Source organism: Scyliorhinus canicula, chromosome 6 (genome assembly GCF_902713615.1).
Source record: "Scyliorhinus canicula chromosome 6, sScyCan1.1, whole genome shotgun sequence".
NCBI lineage: Eukaryota > Metazoa > Chordata > Chondrichthyes > Carcharhiniformes > Scyliorhinidae > Scyliorhinus > Scyliorhinus canicula.
Genome location: NC_052151.1, coordinates 132,104,510 through 132,120,873, shown reverse-complemented (window position 1 = coordinate 132,120,873; position 16,364 = coordinate 132,104,510). Strand labels below are relative to the sequence as shown.

Here is a 16,364-nt window from a genome sequence, read left to right as displayed (position 1 = left end):
ATGAATGCTCATAATAGTTAGTGATAGTTGGAGTATTGTGAGCAGTTTTGGGCACCGTATCTAAGGAAAGATGTGCTGGCCTTGTAAAGGGTCCAGAGGAGGTTCACAAGAATGATCCCTGGAATGAAGAGCTTGGGTCTGTACTCGTTGGAGTTTAGAAGGATGAGGGGGGATCTTGTTGAAACTTACAGGATACTACCCCTCGCTGAACCTCACCTCCATCCAATACCGCGCATGATTAGATATTATGATTCCTGCATGCTCCGCCTTCACCACCCCCAACCGCATGTCTGTCTAACCACGAAGAAATCAATTCTCGAGTGCACCCCAACCGGTTCCTGAACCTCCACGGGTCAACCATTCCCATCCACTCCATAAACCCTCCCAGCTCCTTTCTCATCTTCAACCTTCCAATTGACATGGGGCACGACCTGTCCACCGTCTGTTCGATCACACAATTAAAATCTCCACCCATAATCAATTGGTGCATATCCAGATTCAGGATCGCTCCCAGCAAAGCCCTCACAAACCTCACATCATCCTAATTTGGTGCATATACATTGACTGGCACCACCGGCGTCCCTTCCAACACCTCATTCACTATTATATATCCCCCCCCACCCCTTACAGGCCCCCTACCTCCTTAGTGCTCACAAATCCCAGCAAAATGGCCACCCCCCCCCCCCCCCCCCCAACACGGCTTCAAGTCAAACCCCCCTCCGTGGAATAGTTGTCCCAACCTCGGCCTAATCTGGTCCTTTGCTCGGGATTTTCACAGTAACTTCAGTACAGTGTTAATGTAAGCCTTCTTGTGACAATAATAAACGATGAGATTAGGTGTATCTCCTGTAAGAAGATCACCTCCGCCTTTAAACTCCTCAAGTGTGGAAAGGCCCAGAATCTCTTAATTGACTCATTTAGCTCCCGAACATTCCACGTTACAAATCTTATTGGTGGGTTTACACTCCATTCCCCTCTCTTGTCCACCATCAACCCCTTCCGGCTCTGCCATTTCTAATACCGGCCTGTATCGGGCCCTCCAAGATGGCTCCCCGCCCCCTTCGTCCATGATCACATTTAATCTCCACCATTGCCCCATGTCGCAATTCGTCCCCTCCCCTGCCTCCCCCTCCCCTCTCCCTCCCTGACCACCTCTCTTGACCTCCTTCCCTACCTCACCTCCATTCACTAGCATTGTTTCCTAGCCTGGCAGCTCCCTCTCTAAGGCCTCCCCCGCCCTCAGCGAAAAATCATCCCCTCCAAAAAAGACACCACAGACGGTGTGGGGGGGGGGGGGAGGATAGCCCCGTACAAATCATAGACTTTACAGTGCAGAAGGAGGTCATTCGGCCCATCGAGTCTGCACTGGCTCTTGGAAAGAGCACCCTACCCAATCCCACACCCACACCCTGTCCCCATAACCCAGTAACCCCATCCAACACTAAGGGCAATTTTCGACACTAAGGGCAATTTATCATCGCCAATCCACCTAACCAGCACATGTTTGTGGTGGGAGGAAATCGGAGCACCCGGAGGAAACCCACGCACACACTGGGAGAACGTGCGTATTCCGCACAGACAGTGACCCAAGCCGGGAATGGAACCTAGGACCCTGGAGCTGTGAAGCAATTGTGCTATCCACTATGCTACCGTGCTGCCCAAATGTGTAACTCCAAAAAATACAATATGAAATAACAGCGATCAACAAACAAGACCAAAAGAACCCTCCAACCCTTTGACAACAAACAACAACTATACCCTCCAACCTCTACAGATGCAGCTCCTTCATCTCAGTCCTCCCCCAGTTGATTCTAAGAATGATCTTAGAAAATCATTCGCCTATTCTGGCGATTCAAGACCGTGGGCGAAATTCTCCGACCCCACGCAGGGTCGGAGAATAGGCGGGAAGCGGTGTTATTTCCGCTCCCGCAGGTTTTGTAATTCTCCCGCCGGTCAAAAACCGGCGTTGTGCAAATCCCGCCGGCAGCCTGTGAAAACAGCTGGGGCCGGCGGGATTTCATTTTTTTTTTAAAATTACCTTAAATCTCCGGCCCGGATGGGCCGAAGTCCCGCCGCTGGGAGGCCTTCTCCCGCCGCCGAGGTTTAAACCACCTCTAAAACAGCGGGCTCAGCGGCGCGAGCGGGCCCCCGGGGTCCTGGGGGGGCGGGGGGGGCGATCGGACCCGGGGGGGGGGGGTGCCCCCACGGATGCCTGGCCCGCGATCGGGGCCCCCCGCTCACTCTGCGGGGCAGTGCCGTGGGGGCACTCTTTCTCCTTCCGCTCCGCCACGGCCTCCGCCATGGCGGACGCGGAGGAGAACCCCGCATCGCGCATGCGCCGGCAGTGACGTCAGCGGCCAGCTGCCGCTGACGTCACTGCCGGCGCATGCGCCGACCGCCGAAAGCCTTTCGGCCAGCCCCGCTTCCGACGGCGCCGGATGTTTGCGCCAGTCTACCGGTGCAAACTGCTCCGGCGCGGGGCTGGCCCCCAAAGGTGGGGAGAATTCCTGAGTGGTTGGCGCCACTCCCCTACGCCGGCACCCTCCGTCACGCCGGGTAGGGGAGAATCCAGCCCCGTATTCCTGGCCTTCAAATGTGACCCACAGTTTTGTTGGGTATAAAACCCTGAACCAAATTCTTTTTTCATTCGTTCACAGGATGTGGGCGTTGCAGGCTGTGCCAGCATTTATTGCCCTAATTGCCCTTGAGAGTCAATCACATTGCTGTGGGTCTGGAGTCACATGTAGGCCAGACCAGGTAAGGACGGCAGATTTCCTTCCCTAAAGGACATTAGTGAACCAGATGGGTTTTAACGACACTCGACAATTGTTTCATGGTCACCATTAGACCTTTTTGTTCAAGATTATTATTGAATTCAAATTTCACCACCTGCAGTGGCAGGATTTGAACATAGGTTCCCAGAGCATTACTCTGGGTCTCTGATTTACTGGTCCAGTGACAATACAAATATGCCACAGCCTTGACCATGTTGAAACCTGCGTGCCTCTTCGCCCTCTCTGTCCTGATATCTTGGTATATGTGGACTCTGTTCCCCTCCCATTCGCAGACTTGCTTCTCCCTGGCCCATCGTAAGCTCCTTTCGTTCTCCAAAAAATTTGTGCATCCGCACGATCACTGCCCGTGGCGGCTCCCCTGTTTTCGGCCTCTGCCTTAAGGATCTATGAGCCCAACCACTTCTGGAGCCTTGTCCAGTTCTTCCTGCTCCACCAGCCCGGCCAACATCTTAGTCACATATTTTGTGGTGCTCGACCCTTGCACGCCTTCTGGCAGCCCCACGTTTCGTAGGTTCTGCCACCTGGCCCTGTTTTCATGCTCCTCCACCTTCATGCTCAATGGTTTACACAGGTCCCCAGGGTCCCCACATTTGCCTCTAGGGGTACAACCCAGTCGCTCTGGTCTTAGAACACCACCTCCACCTCCCGCAACTTTGCCTCTTGTGCCTCGAGTCATCTTTCCACACGGTCCATTGACCCTCGCAGAAGGTGCTACTGCACCCTCAATGGCCTTTGACCAGTCCCCTTGCATCTCTTTCCTCTGCTGCCGAAGAAGGCCATCAGCTGCTTCATTTCAGCCTACCCTACTAGGGTCGACCGTTCCCCTTTCGCCATTTTCTCAATTGTTGCTGCACCATACGTTCCCTCTAATTCCTTAGTCGGATTCTTTACCGATTTTTATTGTGTCTGGTAGCTAGCCGGCACACTAATCTTAGAGAGATCTTCACCCTCTGCAAGTCTTTCTGTGGGAGTTACCCCACTGATGGGTATAAAGGGCCTAAGCCAATGCTTTTGAGCCGGAGCTTCCTTTTGTGTGACCACTCGCTCCATGTCTGCCACCGGAAATCATTTAAATATTTCTTTATATATTCTGGTGACACTCGCTACAGACTGTGGAATTACAGGATAATTGCTCCTTATTTAAGTACACAAGTGTTGCTCTGGTTAATTGTTTCTTTTGGTCGTCTTACTTTTGAAGTTAACTAAAATTGATGCCCTTTTTTGTTTTCAAATATGATCAACGATGAACTTGCACTCTACTAAGATTGTGCAGTTAATCTTATAATATTTTTAAACTTCTTCCATGGATGCATTCGATCCTTCCTTTAAATCAATTCACCTTGGGCGGGATTCTCCCATCGGGCGGCTAAGTGCCGACGCCGGCATAAAAACGGGAGTGTTTTGCTCCAGTGTCGGCGCCCGTTCCGGGACCCAATTCTGCGGCCTACGCTCCAGCTGCCGATCCTGGCCTGAACCCAGCGCGCAGGTCCGTGCATGTGCAGTTTGGCAGGCGCTAACTAGCGCATACAGAGTGGCCTTCTTCCCTGCGCCGGCCCTGACGCCAAATGGCGCAGGGCTACAGGAGCCGGCGCGGAAGAAATGAGGCCTGGGGGACAGAGAGGCCAGCCCGCCTATCGGTGGGCCCCAATCGTGGGCCGGGCCACTATGGAGCCCCCCCGCCCCCTCCCCCCCTCCACAGGCTGCCCCCGGCCCCTTCAATGCCGAGATGCCGCTGATTCAGAGGACGTTAGAACGCCGCCGGCGGGATTTGGCTTTTTAATGAAGGCCCATCCGGGCCAGAAAATCGGCGCGCCGGCCCGGGGCGGAGAGTCACCGCATACTCCGTCCGGCGCAGCGCCGACCACGCCGGCCCCAATGGCGCCGATTCTCCAGCGTGGCGCGATTCACGCGGTCTGTCGGCGATTCTCCGAACCGGCGGGGTGTTGGAGAATTCCGCCCCTTATATCTAGTTTTATGGAAATAGAATTATATGAATTGGGAGCAGGGGCCGGCCACTCAGTCCCTTGAGCCTATTCTGCCATTCAATGGGGCGAAGGCTGATCTTATAGTACCTTCAACCCCATTTTCTTATTACCCCCTAGTTAATAAGCTACACTTATGCTGATTTTATTGATCTGAGAGCAGTATCTCCTGTCTGTGATGCACAATTGTCAAATTCTTGCCATACAGCAGTGTGACCTCCATGTAAACAAAACCAAATTATAACAGAGCTGTGCACATGTATACTTTTATGTGTTTGTAGTGGTGGTTTATTTTTAATATTATGAGAAAGTGGCCAATTTAACCTGAAATTTCAGAAGTTTGAAGAAGCTCCAATTAAGTGCTTTGTCAGTTTTAAAATGTGGCTTTCCACTGGGTAGAGTTTACATTGCAATGTGGAGTGTGTAATACAGACTCCACCAGTTATCTTGCATCATTGATTAAGTAATACCTAACTTACACTGACACGTTTCACTTATACAATTTTATGTCACTCTCAAAATGAGGTACCAATTTGTTTTTAATGTGAAGTGCAACTAACTAAATTCCTATTTGCTAAGAAAGTAATTTATTTTTTATTTTAGGCGCTTGCTTGCAGAAGCTGCTCTCCAGAGACTTGACCTTAAAACAGCAGAACAGGCATTTGTCCGTTGTAAGGATTACCAGGGGATTGAGTTTGTAAAACGTCTAGGAAACCTTCAGAGTGAATCTATGAAACAGGCGGAAGTTGCAGCTTACTTTGGAAGATTTGAGGAAGCCGAGAGGATGTATCTAAACATGGATAGAAGGTGTTCAGAATACTTATCGTATATTCTTCAGCTGCTTTAAACTAAAAACTGCACATGGTGCTTTTGTTTAATTTATTTATCATTTTTTTATCATTTGAAAGTGGTTAGATTTTTGTAACGAATTTCTGTCGGTTAACATTTATATGCTGCCACATGTAGGCTAAATGAAATTTAAGTTCCGATCAGATGTGGGTGTGAGGGATAATGTGGAGTGGAGAATGAAGACAAAAAGAATATTATTGGTGTTTTCATAACTGTGATAAAGGCCATTTTGCTATCTTATTTTTACTTATTTTCCCTCAACTGTTAAATACCAACCAGAATAGAAAATAAAACACAAAATGCTGGATAAACTCAGCAGGTCTGGTGACATCTGTGGATTGAGAAACGCAGTTAATGTTTCGAGTCCATTAACCCTTCTACAGAACTGTTTGCTTTTCTTCCCTCATATTGTTGAAGGGTTCCTGTTTGGTATCCAATGGATTTGTACTAGATTTTTTTCCCATTTTGACCTTACTTCACATCCTGACTCTCGAGCATCTAGAGCTGGTGCTCAAAATCAGGTAGGCCATTAGATAGATTCTGTTCAAGTTGATCAGTGATTCTGCTCTCAGAGTTTGGAGTCTGTTTGCAGCATATTGATATGGCCGCTTGTCGCTAATTATTGTTATTTTGATAGTTAGCTCCAGTGAAGTTACCATAGAATTCAATTAACACCTATCAGCTGATGAAAAACTAAAGGAGTTCATCATTGCTCTATATAAACTAGTCAAATTTTTGGTGGTAGGCTAGGCCTGGGAAGCTCCTTTATCCCCCAAATAATGGGAAGCTTTCTGCTTTGCCTCTTTAGGAATCATTTGATGCTTTTACTGAAGTGTTTTTTCTTTCCTGATATCAGGACTTAAAGTTCTTCATTAGAGAAAAGATTATTGAGCAGAATCTTGATCAATGCGTTTAAAATGCTTAATGTTATTGATGTTAGCATGTTATTTAACTTGATATTGAGCATAGAACTACAGAGTCAATTTAATAAAAATTAGAAGGAACACCCAACCTAGCGGGAATGGTGTAAGCAAGGGGTTAAGATATTGGGGGTTGTCATGCAAGCATCTCTCATATTTTTCCACCCATCCGCCTCACTAGCTTTACTTGCATTAGTTTAGGCACTGACGGATCATCCACCCATAGCAAACAGGGCCTAGTTACATTAAAAAGTCACTATTTAATAACATTGTCAGCAACAAAAATGTAACTTCCGGATTTGGGAAACCTTCACATGACCATCCCTGACAGCAAAACCAGGGAAGGAGTTGTGGATAGGCGAAGGTAAGTTTATTAATATCAATCATGCCCTGCACAGAGTCTTTTGACCTCCTCAGCCCCAGTATTGCCTCTCACTCAGACCACTGGCTTTGCTTCCAAAGTCCCTGTTCAATATTTATTTTATGTAGGGGATCAGGGAGTAGGGGACTTGTCTTGCACCCGATTTTCCCTTGGATTCCTAATTCAATTTTTGCTTCTGCCTCCCAGCCATGATGTCACTCCAGGAAGGAAGCTATTTTGGCATATTTCATTGTGGCTGGGGAGTTAAAGTTGCCCAGTCTTCTCATTATGCTCCCCATGGGGTTTTCCATTTGCCCAACAAGCATATTTGCTTTGAGAGTGCTGACAGTTAAAATGTTCCCCTTTCCTTCACATGTCCACCAGTCTGTGGGTATAGACTCCCAGAAAAAACAGTTGAGGCTGCAATGACAAACTCTTTTAAAATTAAGTATTAAATATTTGGCGAGGAGCAAATTTTCTAATCGAACAGGACTTTCATAGGAGCGGACATGCTTTGATGCTTGGGTTGATGGATGGGAGGTTGATGGTTAATAGAACTTTATCAGACCTGGTTCACTGACAAGCATATAAGGATGTCTGAAAGATGTGCAGAATTGTTTGTTTAGCTTTGGGGGTAGCAATATTTACACAGAATACTTGAATGAGGTAGAGGGTGCTATCTTCCCAAAAGGAAACAAAGTACCCGAGTGAGCGCGTATAACCGCCTGTTTCCCGACACTTGCTGTGCCGAGAAACACGTGGCTATTCAATGAGACTCGCTTTGAATAAGGGGAACGCACGGTCGTGTCCGCATACAGCTCCGTTTTGTACCGAGCGGAGCTCCCCATTGTAGCGAGAGATTGGTGGTGTCCTGATCCCCTCCCCCTCCCCGAACGCAACATGAGAGAGATTGGGGCAACCCTGGCAGTGCTAGGCCAGCTGGTAGTGTCATCTGGGCACTTAGTAGTGCCAGGGTCCCCAGGTGGCACCAGCAGTGCCAGGGCACCACACTGCCCAAAGGGCATGCAGCTGGGGGCCTCCAATCTCCTTGGAGCCCACCACAAGTGCCGTTCCGTCTGGTCCCCATTTGTGGGGACCAGTACCAAACGACGCTCGCCCGTGGCGAAGTGATTGAATCCCAAAGCCTCAGGTACCTCGGGAATCTACACATTAAAGTAAGGCTTGCTGCCTCGCTCTAATATGCAGATTTACTAATTTTACCCATTGTGGGTGGGAGATTCCACTTGCAACATCTCAGAAGATTTGATCCTGGCTTTCACTGGCCATGCTGCGCCGCGGCGAGAGACATTTCCGGTACAGCGTGGCTGGAGGATCGCGCCCAGAGCATATGATCTGGAAGATGCAAAGCAGAGGTTTTGGTTTTACTTCTTTGTGGTTCGAATTTGATTTTTTATTCTTTTCTGCTTCTAGAGATCTGGCTATTGATCTAAGGATCAAGTTGGGAGATTGGTTTCGAGTATTGCAGTTGTTAAAAACTGGTTCTGGTGATGCAGATGATGCCCTGCTTGAGCAGGCTTACAATGCCATTGGAGACTATTTTGCAGATCGTCAGAAGTGGTAAGTAACAGTGTCATTATGCAAGATAATTCAGATAAACAATAAGAGGCTCAAAAGTTCCATGAATATTCTTCCAGTTTCTTGTCATAAATTTGTGGGGGACTGATGAATATCTTGGAGAAAAGTGAAATCAGCCATTTAAACTATTACTATAGTAATGGAAACTGGCAGAAGCCCCGTGAAGTTTTCAGGCCTGTAATGTCTGGAAGCAGTAGACCATTGGTCCATATAGCCTACCCTCCAAATCACCTTTCTGAATTCCCCAGAGTTCCCTTTCGAAAAATTGTCCCATCATTGTTTTCTAAATTCTCCATAATTATCTTATCCATCACCCCTGCAGATAACAAGTCTTGAAACACTCTTACTGAAAGCAAAAGTTGCCTACATTTCTAATTTTCTATTAACACCAAGATTGAACTGTCTACCCTTGAAAGAAGAAATAACATGTATTATATGGTATATTTCACATAACAATCAGAAAAACCCTTATCGCATCACATCACAGCAGAATAGTTTTCACGTTGCTGTCTTGTGAGCAAATAAGGCAGCTAATTAGTATGTAACTAGGTTCCTTAAAAAACAGAGAAATATTGACTAATTTATCTCTTTGGTGTTTTGGAGAGATATGTAAAAGACTGCATCTTCATTTATGTAAATACCAAACAGGAAGCAGTTTATGCAGACAGTCTTTTATGCACACAGGTGTGCAAATAAAGCACAGAGCCAGTGTTTTGCGTAGTAGTGAAGATTGTTGTGGGTTGTGTAACTAGGAACGTGATGTTAAGCCTGCACTCGCCATCCACAGAATCTGCGTTGCGGGCAGCAAATCCCACGAGAATCAGTAAAATCAATTCTTGCCAAAGAGATTGTATTTCCCGATTATCCCCGTGCCTTAACTGGCAAAGTCACAAGATTCATGCCCACAAAGAGGGCGAAAGGGGCGGGAGGGGGAGCGCTGACTAGTGGTGATTTAACCTCAGGTGGGGGACAAAGTTGAGAAAGTGGGGCCTCATGAAGAACCTCAGCCGGTGCGGGAATTGAAACTGCATTGTTGGTCTTGCACTGCATCACAAACCAGCTATTCGCTAACTGAGCTAAACGGGCAGAAACCTATTGATCTCAGTCTTAAACATACTAAATGACTGAGCCGCCATTGCCCTCTTGAGGCAAATAATTCCAAAGGTTCCCTACTGATAGAAATCTACTTTTCTTATAGGTAATAAAGTTTAAAGGAAGAAATGATTTAGTGATATTATACTATTAAAAGTCATATATTAACCATGACAGCAGAAAATGCTGAAAGCTTGTGAAAAGAACGGATAAGAAAACTGCAAGGGTTTTCAAGGCCGAACTGACAGAAAGACTCTTTATGTTAGAGAGCTGGGCTAAGATCCAATTCCGTGTCCATGCTAACCAAAAAAACACCCCATGGAAAGGATTTTCGCCGAGAAAGATTGTTATCGAGTGGAAGATTACTGAAATGTTTTATCTCTTAAATTAACAGACAGACACTTTAGTCGAATTAAACAAATTATAGATTAGTTAAAACCAATCACAGCTGTAGAGAGGACGGAACGTTATAGATAGTAATCTTCTTAAAAGTCTAGGACGAAAAAGTCATTCTAGAATCAATTCCGCCTATCCTCCAAAACCTGTTCTATCCTCTTGCTTTACAAAATTTCTATTTTATTCTATTTTAAACTGCGCAGTCCTTTTGTACTGTGTATCTTGATTTGAAGCAATTACTACGAGCTGTCATTGTATTTTGAATTCAACTTATCAGTATTTGCGAAAGACAATCATTCTGATTAGCTTGCTACAGGGCTAGTCATAGAATCATAGAATTTACAGTGCAGAAGGAGGCCATTCGGCCCATCGAGTCTGCACCGGCTCTTGGAGAGAGCACCCAAGGTCAACACCTCCACCCTATCCCCATAACCCAGTAACCCCACCCAACACTAAGGGCAATTTTGGACACTAAGGGCAATTTATCATGGTCAATCCACCTAACCTGCACATCTTTGGACTGTGGGAGGAAACCGGAGCACCCGGAGGAAACCCACGCACACACGGGGAGGATGTGCAGACTCCGCACAGACAGTGACCCAAGCCGGAATCGAACCTGGGACCCTGGAGCTGTGAAGCAATTGTTCTATCCACAATGCTACCGTGCTGCATTCGGAACATTCTAAATTCTGTACTTGTGTGAAAATTGAAACTTACCAATCGACACTAGAAACTGGCAAAATAAAGGTGGCAAATTGCCTTTAACCCAAGAAGCCAGTCTTGAATCTCTGTTATTTGGTATATGGTAAGGCGTTACTGGTATATGAATAGACACAGAGACCCAACACTTACCCTCTTGAGTGAAGCAATTCCTCCAAATCCTGTAAATGGCCTATTCCTTATTCTGAGACTGTGTCATCTGGTTCTATAGACCCCCGTTCCTCCCCCACCCTCACTGTATCGGTTGTCCGAGATTGCTGTGCATTCCACAGAATCCCACATGTTGCAGTCACATCACACCTGCTATTTCGATCCAACCTTATTTATTTAATTAGTTAATAATTTGCACAGCAAATAGTAGAAGATACACTTGCCTAGCTTGGCAGCGAGGAAGGAAACTCGGAAACCACTGGAGCTCAAAAAGTAGTAAATGGAGCACCTCTTTACTCCTCTGCCCTTTATTCCCACCTGAACCAAATTCCCAACACCTTACTCAATTCACATGTCACTCAGGCGGAGTCTGCTGTCCATGTGCCCATTTCTGCCAAGGGTCCGGTTAGCTAATTTGGCTAGATTGTTAGCATGTGGTTCAGAATATCACTAACAGCATGGGTTTGATTTCTGTTCTGGCTGAGAAAGACTTGGGACCTGTCTCGTCATCTGCTCTGAGAGTTGAAGGCAATGGCAAGCCATCACTAACAAATAACTGCCAAGAGAAATGGCCAGGATCAAGTATCAGAAGACAGTGAACCAAGGACCTGCCTTTCGGCAGAGTACTAATGGAAATGGAATGGAACGTAGACACAAAATTCTACCACTTATGCAACTTTTAATTTAAAATATTAAAATATTAAAATAATTTATGATTTCCACTCTCTACTACATAAACAAACTAGCAAAAGATTCTTCCTGAAGTAACTTTCCCCATGTTTATTCTACATATGAAACATAAACTTTTCTGCTTCACAATTCGCAAGGTCTGCTTCAACCATCTCACTACTTGCATTAGCAATACTGCATCTAATAATTAACCAGCAAAATCTATAGCCATATTGATAAATCATATGGGTGGCACGGTAGCACTGCTATTTCCCAACGCCAGGGACCCAGTTTAATTCCGGCTTTGGATGACTCTGTGGAGTTTGCACGTTCTCCCGCTTCTTCAAAGAGCGCTTCCCAACTCTTTTCCCCAGATCCCAGCAATGTTTTCTTCAAGAGTTCATCTAATTCACTTCTAAAAGCTACTAGTGAATCTCTTTCCACAAACCTATCAAGCAGTGTATTGCAAATCCTAATCACTTTGGATTTGGATTTGATTTATTGTCACGTGTATCGAGGTACAGTGAAAAGTATTGTTCTGTGTACAGTCCAGACAGATGATTCCATACACGAAAAAACATAGGACATGCATAAACACACAATGTAAAAGATAAAGGTTAGAGATAGAGTTAGTGTTAGAATTGAATTTTAAAGGTTAGTACAGTTAGTTATAAGAGATGTAGGAAGAGGATCTGTGGGAGAGAGCTCGCAGAGAGTTGCCATGCTCCAGCGCCATCTTGAGTGTGACTTGTTTGTAAAATGAATTTTCCTCATGTCACGTCTGGTTAATTTGCCAATCATCCTCTGTCTACAGGATATTCTGCTATTGGAAACAGATTATCTTCATTCATTCTCAATCCTTTCTGATATTAAATACTTCCATCAAATCTCCACTTAATCGTCTATGCTCTAGGAAGAATGCCCCAGCTTCTCCAGTCTATCCTCATGCCTAAAAACTCATCCCTATAACCATGGGCTGGATTCTGCGCCGTTGCATGTTCCATTTTGCTAGCAGGCTGGGGGTTTCCCGACGGCGTGGGGCTGCCCTACAATGGGAAACCCCATTGACCAGCAGGCGAAACGGAGCGTCCCCCCGTTGTGCTGAACCAGAAACCTGGCGCAGTGGGATGGAGAATCCAGCCCAATATACCCTCTCCAAAGCTATCTTGTAATTCTCAAGTAGAGTGGCAAGTAGCAGATACCACACTCCAGTTGAGGGTGAACTAGTTTATGTAGGTTTAGCATAATTTCCTATTTTTTTACTCTATGCATCTGTTTATAAAGCCCAGGGTTCCAAATATTTTATTGATTGCTTTGTTCAACTGTCCTGTAACCTTCAAATATTTTTGTTTACCATTTACCTTGTATTGTCATTTCTTATTATTTCTACCAAAAAATGTATCAACTTATTTATCTGCATTAAACTTAATCTGCCATGTATCCGCCCTATCCATCAGATTGTCTGTCTTTTTGAAGTCTATGACTATCTTTCTCTCTACACTTTAAATATAATTAATTGTTGTTGTGTGGTATACAGCCTCTTTAAGGTAATAAGAAGTCCCAAGGTGCTTCATAGGAGCCTTATAAAACAAAATATGAAGCTGACCCACATAAAGAGACATTTGATAAGATGACCAAAGGTTGGCCAAAGTGATAGGTTTAAAGGAGTGACTTAAATGAGGAAAGCAAGATGGAGAGATGGAGCACAAGATTGATAGGTGAAAGGAACTTGGTATGAGTTACATTAGCAGCAGAGTTTTGTGTGACCTCAGGTTTATAGAGGGTAAAAATGTGGGAGACCAGCCAAGATTGTGTTGGAATGCTCACGTCTAGAGGTAACAAAGGCATGAATGTGGGTTTCATCAGCAGATGAACTGAGACAGGAGTGAAGTTCTGCGATATTCTGGAAGTGAATAAATTCAGTTTTAATGATGATGTGAAAATGTGATCAGAAGCTCAACTTGTGTCAAAAATGACATAATTGTTGCAAAAAGTCTGGTTTATTTTCAGACATTTGCTGGAGTGAGGATGAAGTTGGTAGCTAGGGAATGGAGTTTGGAGTGGAGACTCAAAGAAATGCCTTCATTTTCCCAATATTTAATTATAGGAAATTTGTGCTCATCCAGTACTAGATGTTGAATAAATAGCCTGATAATTCTGCAATACTGGAGGAGTCAAGAGGGATGGTGGTGAGGTAGAGCTGAGCACATGTAAAAAGTTATGATTTGCTTTCGGATGATGTTACTGAGGGCAGCATGTAGATGAGAAGTAGGATGGGGCAAGAATAGATCCCTGAATTTTAACAGAGGAGGGTTGGCATTGTTAGCACTGCTGTCTCACAGCGCTAGGGACCTGGGTTCAATTCTGGCCTTGGGTGACTGTGTGGAGCTATCCCCGTGTTTCCTCCGGGTGCTCCAGTTTCCTCCCACAGTCCAAAAATGTGCAGGTTAAGTGGAATAGCCATGCTAAGTTGACCTTTGCGTCCAAAGGCATGCTGCTTAGGTGGTCGTGCAGGATAGGGCAGGGGAGTGGGCCTAGGTAGACCGGTCTATCGAAGTGTCAGTGCTGATCTGATGGGCTGAATGGGCTCCTTCTGCACTGTGGGGATTCTGTGGAACTAGGATTCTATGGTAATTGTGCTGGAGCAGGAAGAAAAGCCATTGTTAGTGATACTTTGACTACGATTAGATAGGTAAGGATGGAACCAGACAAGGGCAATCTTAACCTGGATACACAAGGGAGCTTTTGGAGGCGGACAATGTGGTCAACAGTGTCAAAGAAGGTACAGGAGGAGTAGTTTACCTTTGTCACAGTGGCACAACATGTCGTTTGTGACTTTTTTTTTTAGAAGTATTTTTATTGGCATTTTCAATTTTACATAGTGAAACTTTGCGTCTGATATTTACAATTTATACAGTTCTTATGTACATATAATCTTTCTTGATATATCCCCCTCCTTGGCATCCGCCTCTTCCGCTTTGGGTGTTCTGTCCCTGAGCTCCTGTGCTCTCTCTTTCCCCCCCCCCCCCCCCCCATTTCCTTCTGTGTTTTTTCTTGCAGGCCTTGTGTGTTCGGGAGGGGATGGGGGGCTTCCTGCCCCCTCTCCCTCCTCCTCCTTCAGGCTTTTTCCTGTGGTTCCCCTGAGTTTCCTCCTCATTTACTCCCTCCTCCCCTCCCTTTTGTATCTCTTCCATGTTGTGTATTTCTGTCTGCTCTCCTCCATCTCTCACTCTTTCCCTAGTCGCTGATGGCCTCAAACAGGTCTTGGAACAGGCCAACGAATTGCCCCCATGCTTTGAGGAAGCCTTCTTCCGACCCTTAGATGGTGTATTTGATCTTCTCCAGATGGAGAAATTCCGTCAGGCCTGCCAGCCAGTCGGCAGGATTCTCCGGTGTGCGATTAGGAAAGCGAAAGTAAGGGCGTCGGCCCTCTTCCCCATGTGTGGCTCTGGCTGTTCTGATTCCCCAAAGATTGCCAGTCTCAACCATGGCTTTTCCCTCACCCCCACGACCTTGGACGTTACCTCAAAGATGGTTGTGCAGAACCCTACAAGTCTGGGGCAAGCCCAGAACATGTGGGTGTGGTTGGCCGGGCCTCCCTGGCACCATTCACATTTATCCTCCACCTCTGGGAAGAACCTGTTCATTCAGGTTTTGGTTAGGCGCGCTCTGTGCACCACTTACAGGAAGACTCCTCCATTCTCACCCATTCCGTGGTGTGTTCACAGATCCATCCCCTCAATCTCTCTGCCGTTGCTGCCCCGTGGTAGTATTGTAGATTCGGTAGTTTCAGACCGCCCATGACTTTTCTCCTCTGCAGTGTTGATTTGGGGATTCTTGGATTCTTACCCCCCAAACACAAATGCCATGATCATTTTATCTGTGCTGTGGAAGAAGGCCTTGGGGATGAAGATTGGTATAGGTGGCAGTATGTTCATTTTGATCGTCTGCACCCTTCCTGCCAGGGAGCGAATGCCATCTCTATAGGTCCTTTTTGACTTCCTCCGCCAGGCTGGTCAGATTCCACTTGTGGATCTGTGTCCGGTCCCGGGCCATCTGGATCCCTAGGTAGCGGAATTTGTTTTGGGCTAGTTTGAATGGGAGTCCCTCCAGCTCTGTCCCTCCCCCATTTGGGTTCACCGGGAATGCTTCGTCCTTGCCCAGGTTAAGTTTATAACCTGAGAAGGTTCCGAACTCTTTCAGTTGCATGATTGCTCTCAAGTCTTCCTGTGGTTCCGAGACGTAGAGGAGCAGATCATCCGCATAGAATGAGACTCTGTGCTCTCTGCCTCCCCTTTGGATGCCCTTCCAGCTTCTTTGCATCTCGCAGAGCGATCGCCAGGGGTTCAATTGCTAGGGCAAACAGGAGCAGGAACAGTGGCATCCCTGCCATGTGCCTCTGTGTAGCTGGAAGTATTCAGAGCTGGTGGTGTTTGCTCGAACACTCGCCTTGGGGGCATTGTACAGGATTTTCACCCAGGAGGTGAACCCTGCTCCTAGCCCAAACCACTCCAGTACTTCAAAGAGGTACTTCTACTCGGTATCAAAGGCCTTTTCTGCATTCAGGGAGATGATTACCTTTGGTGTTCTCTCCCCAGGCGGGGTCAGTATTATGTTCATCAGCCGCCTGATGTTCACAGTTAGCTGCCTACCCTTGACAAAGCCCTCTGGTACGCAGTTCTCCAGTCTCTTGGCCAGGACCTTCGCAAATATCTTCGCCTCTACATTGAGCTGCGAAATGGGTCTGTACGATCTGCATTCTGTTGGGTTTTGTCTTTTTTGGGTATCAGCACAATTGTGGCCTATGTCAGCGTAGGAGGCAGGGTGCCCCTCA

General features: G+C 46.3%; 1 protein-coding gene across 1 annotated transcript in view; it reads left to right on the top strand.

Moving 5' to 3' along the window:
- Nucleotides 1–16,364, top strand: part of wdr35 (WD repeat domain 35) — a 163,207-nt gene that overhangs the window by 107,035 nt on the left and 39,808 nt on the right. Inside the window, 2 exon segments of the mRNA XM_038800146.1 lie at nucleotides 5,381–5,584; nucleotides 8,339–8,485. Of these exon segments, the coding sequence (XP_038656074.1) occupies nucleotides 5,381–5,584; nucleotides 8,339–8,485 (351 nt within the window).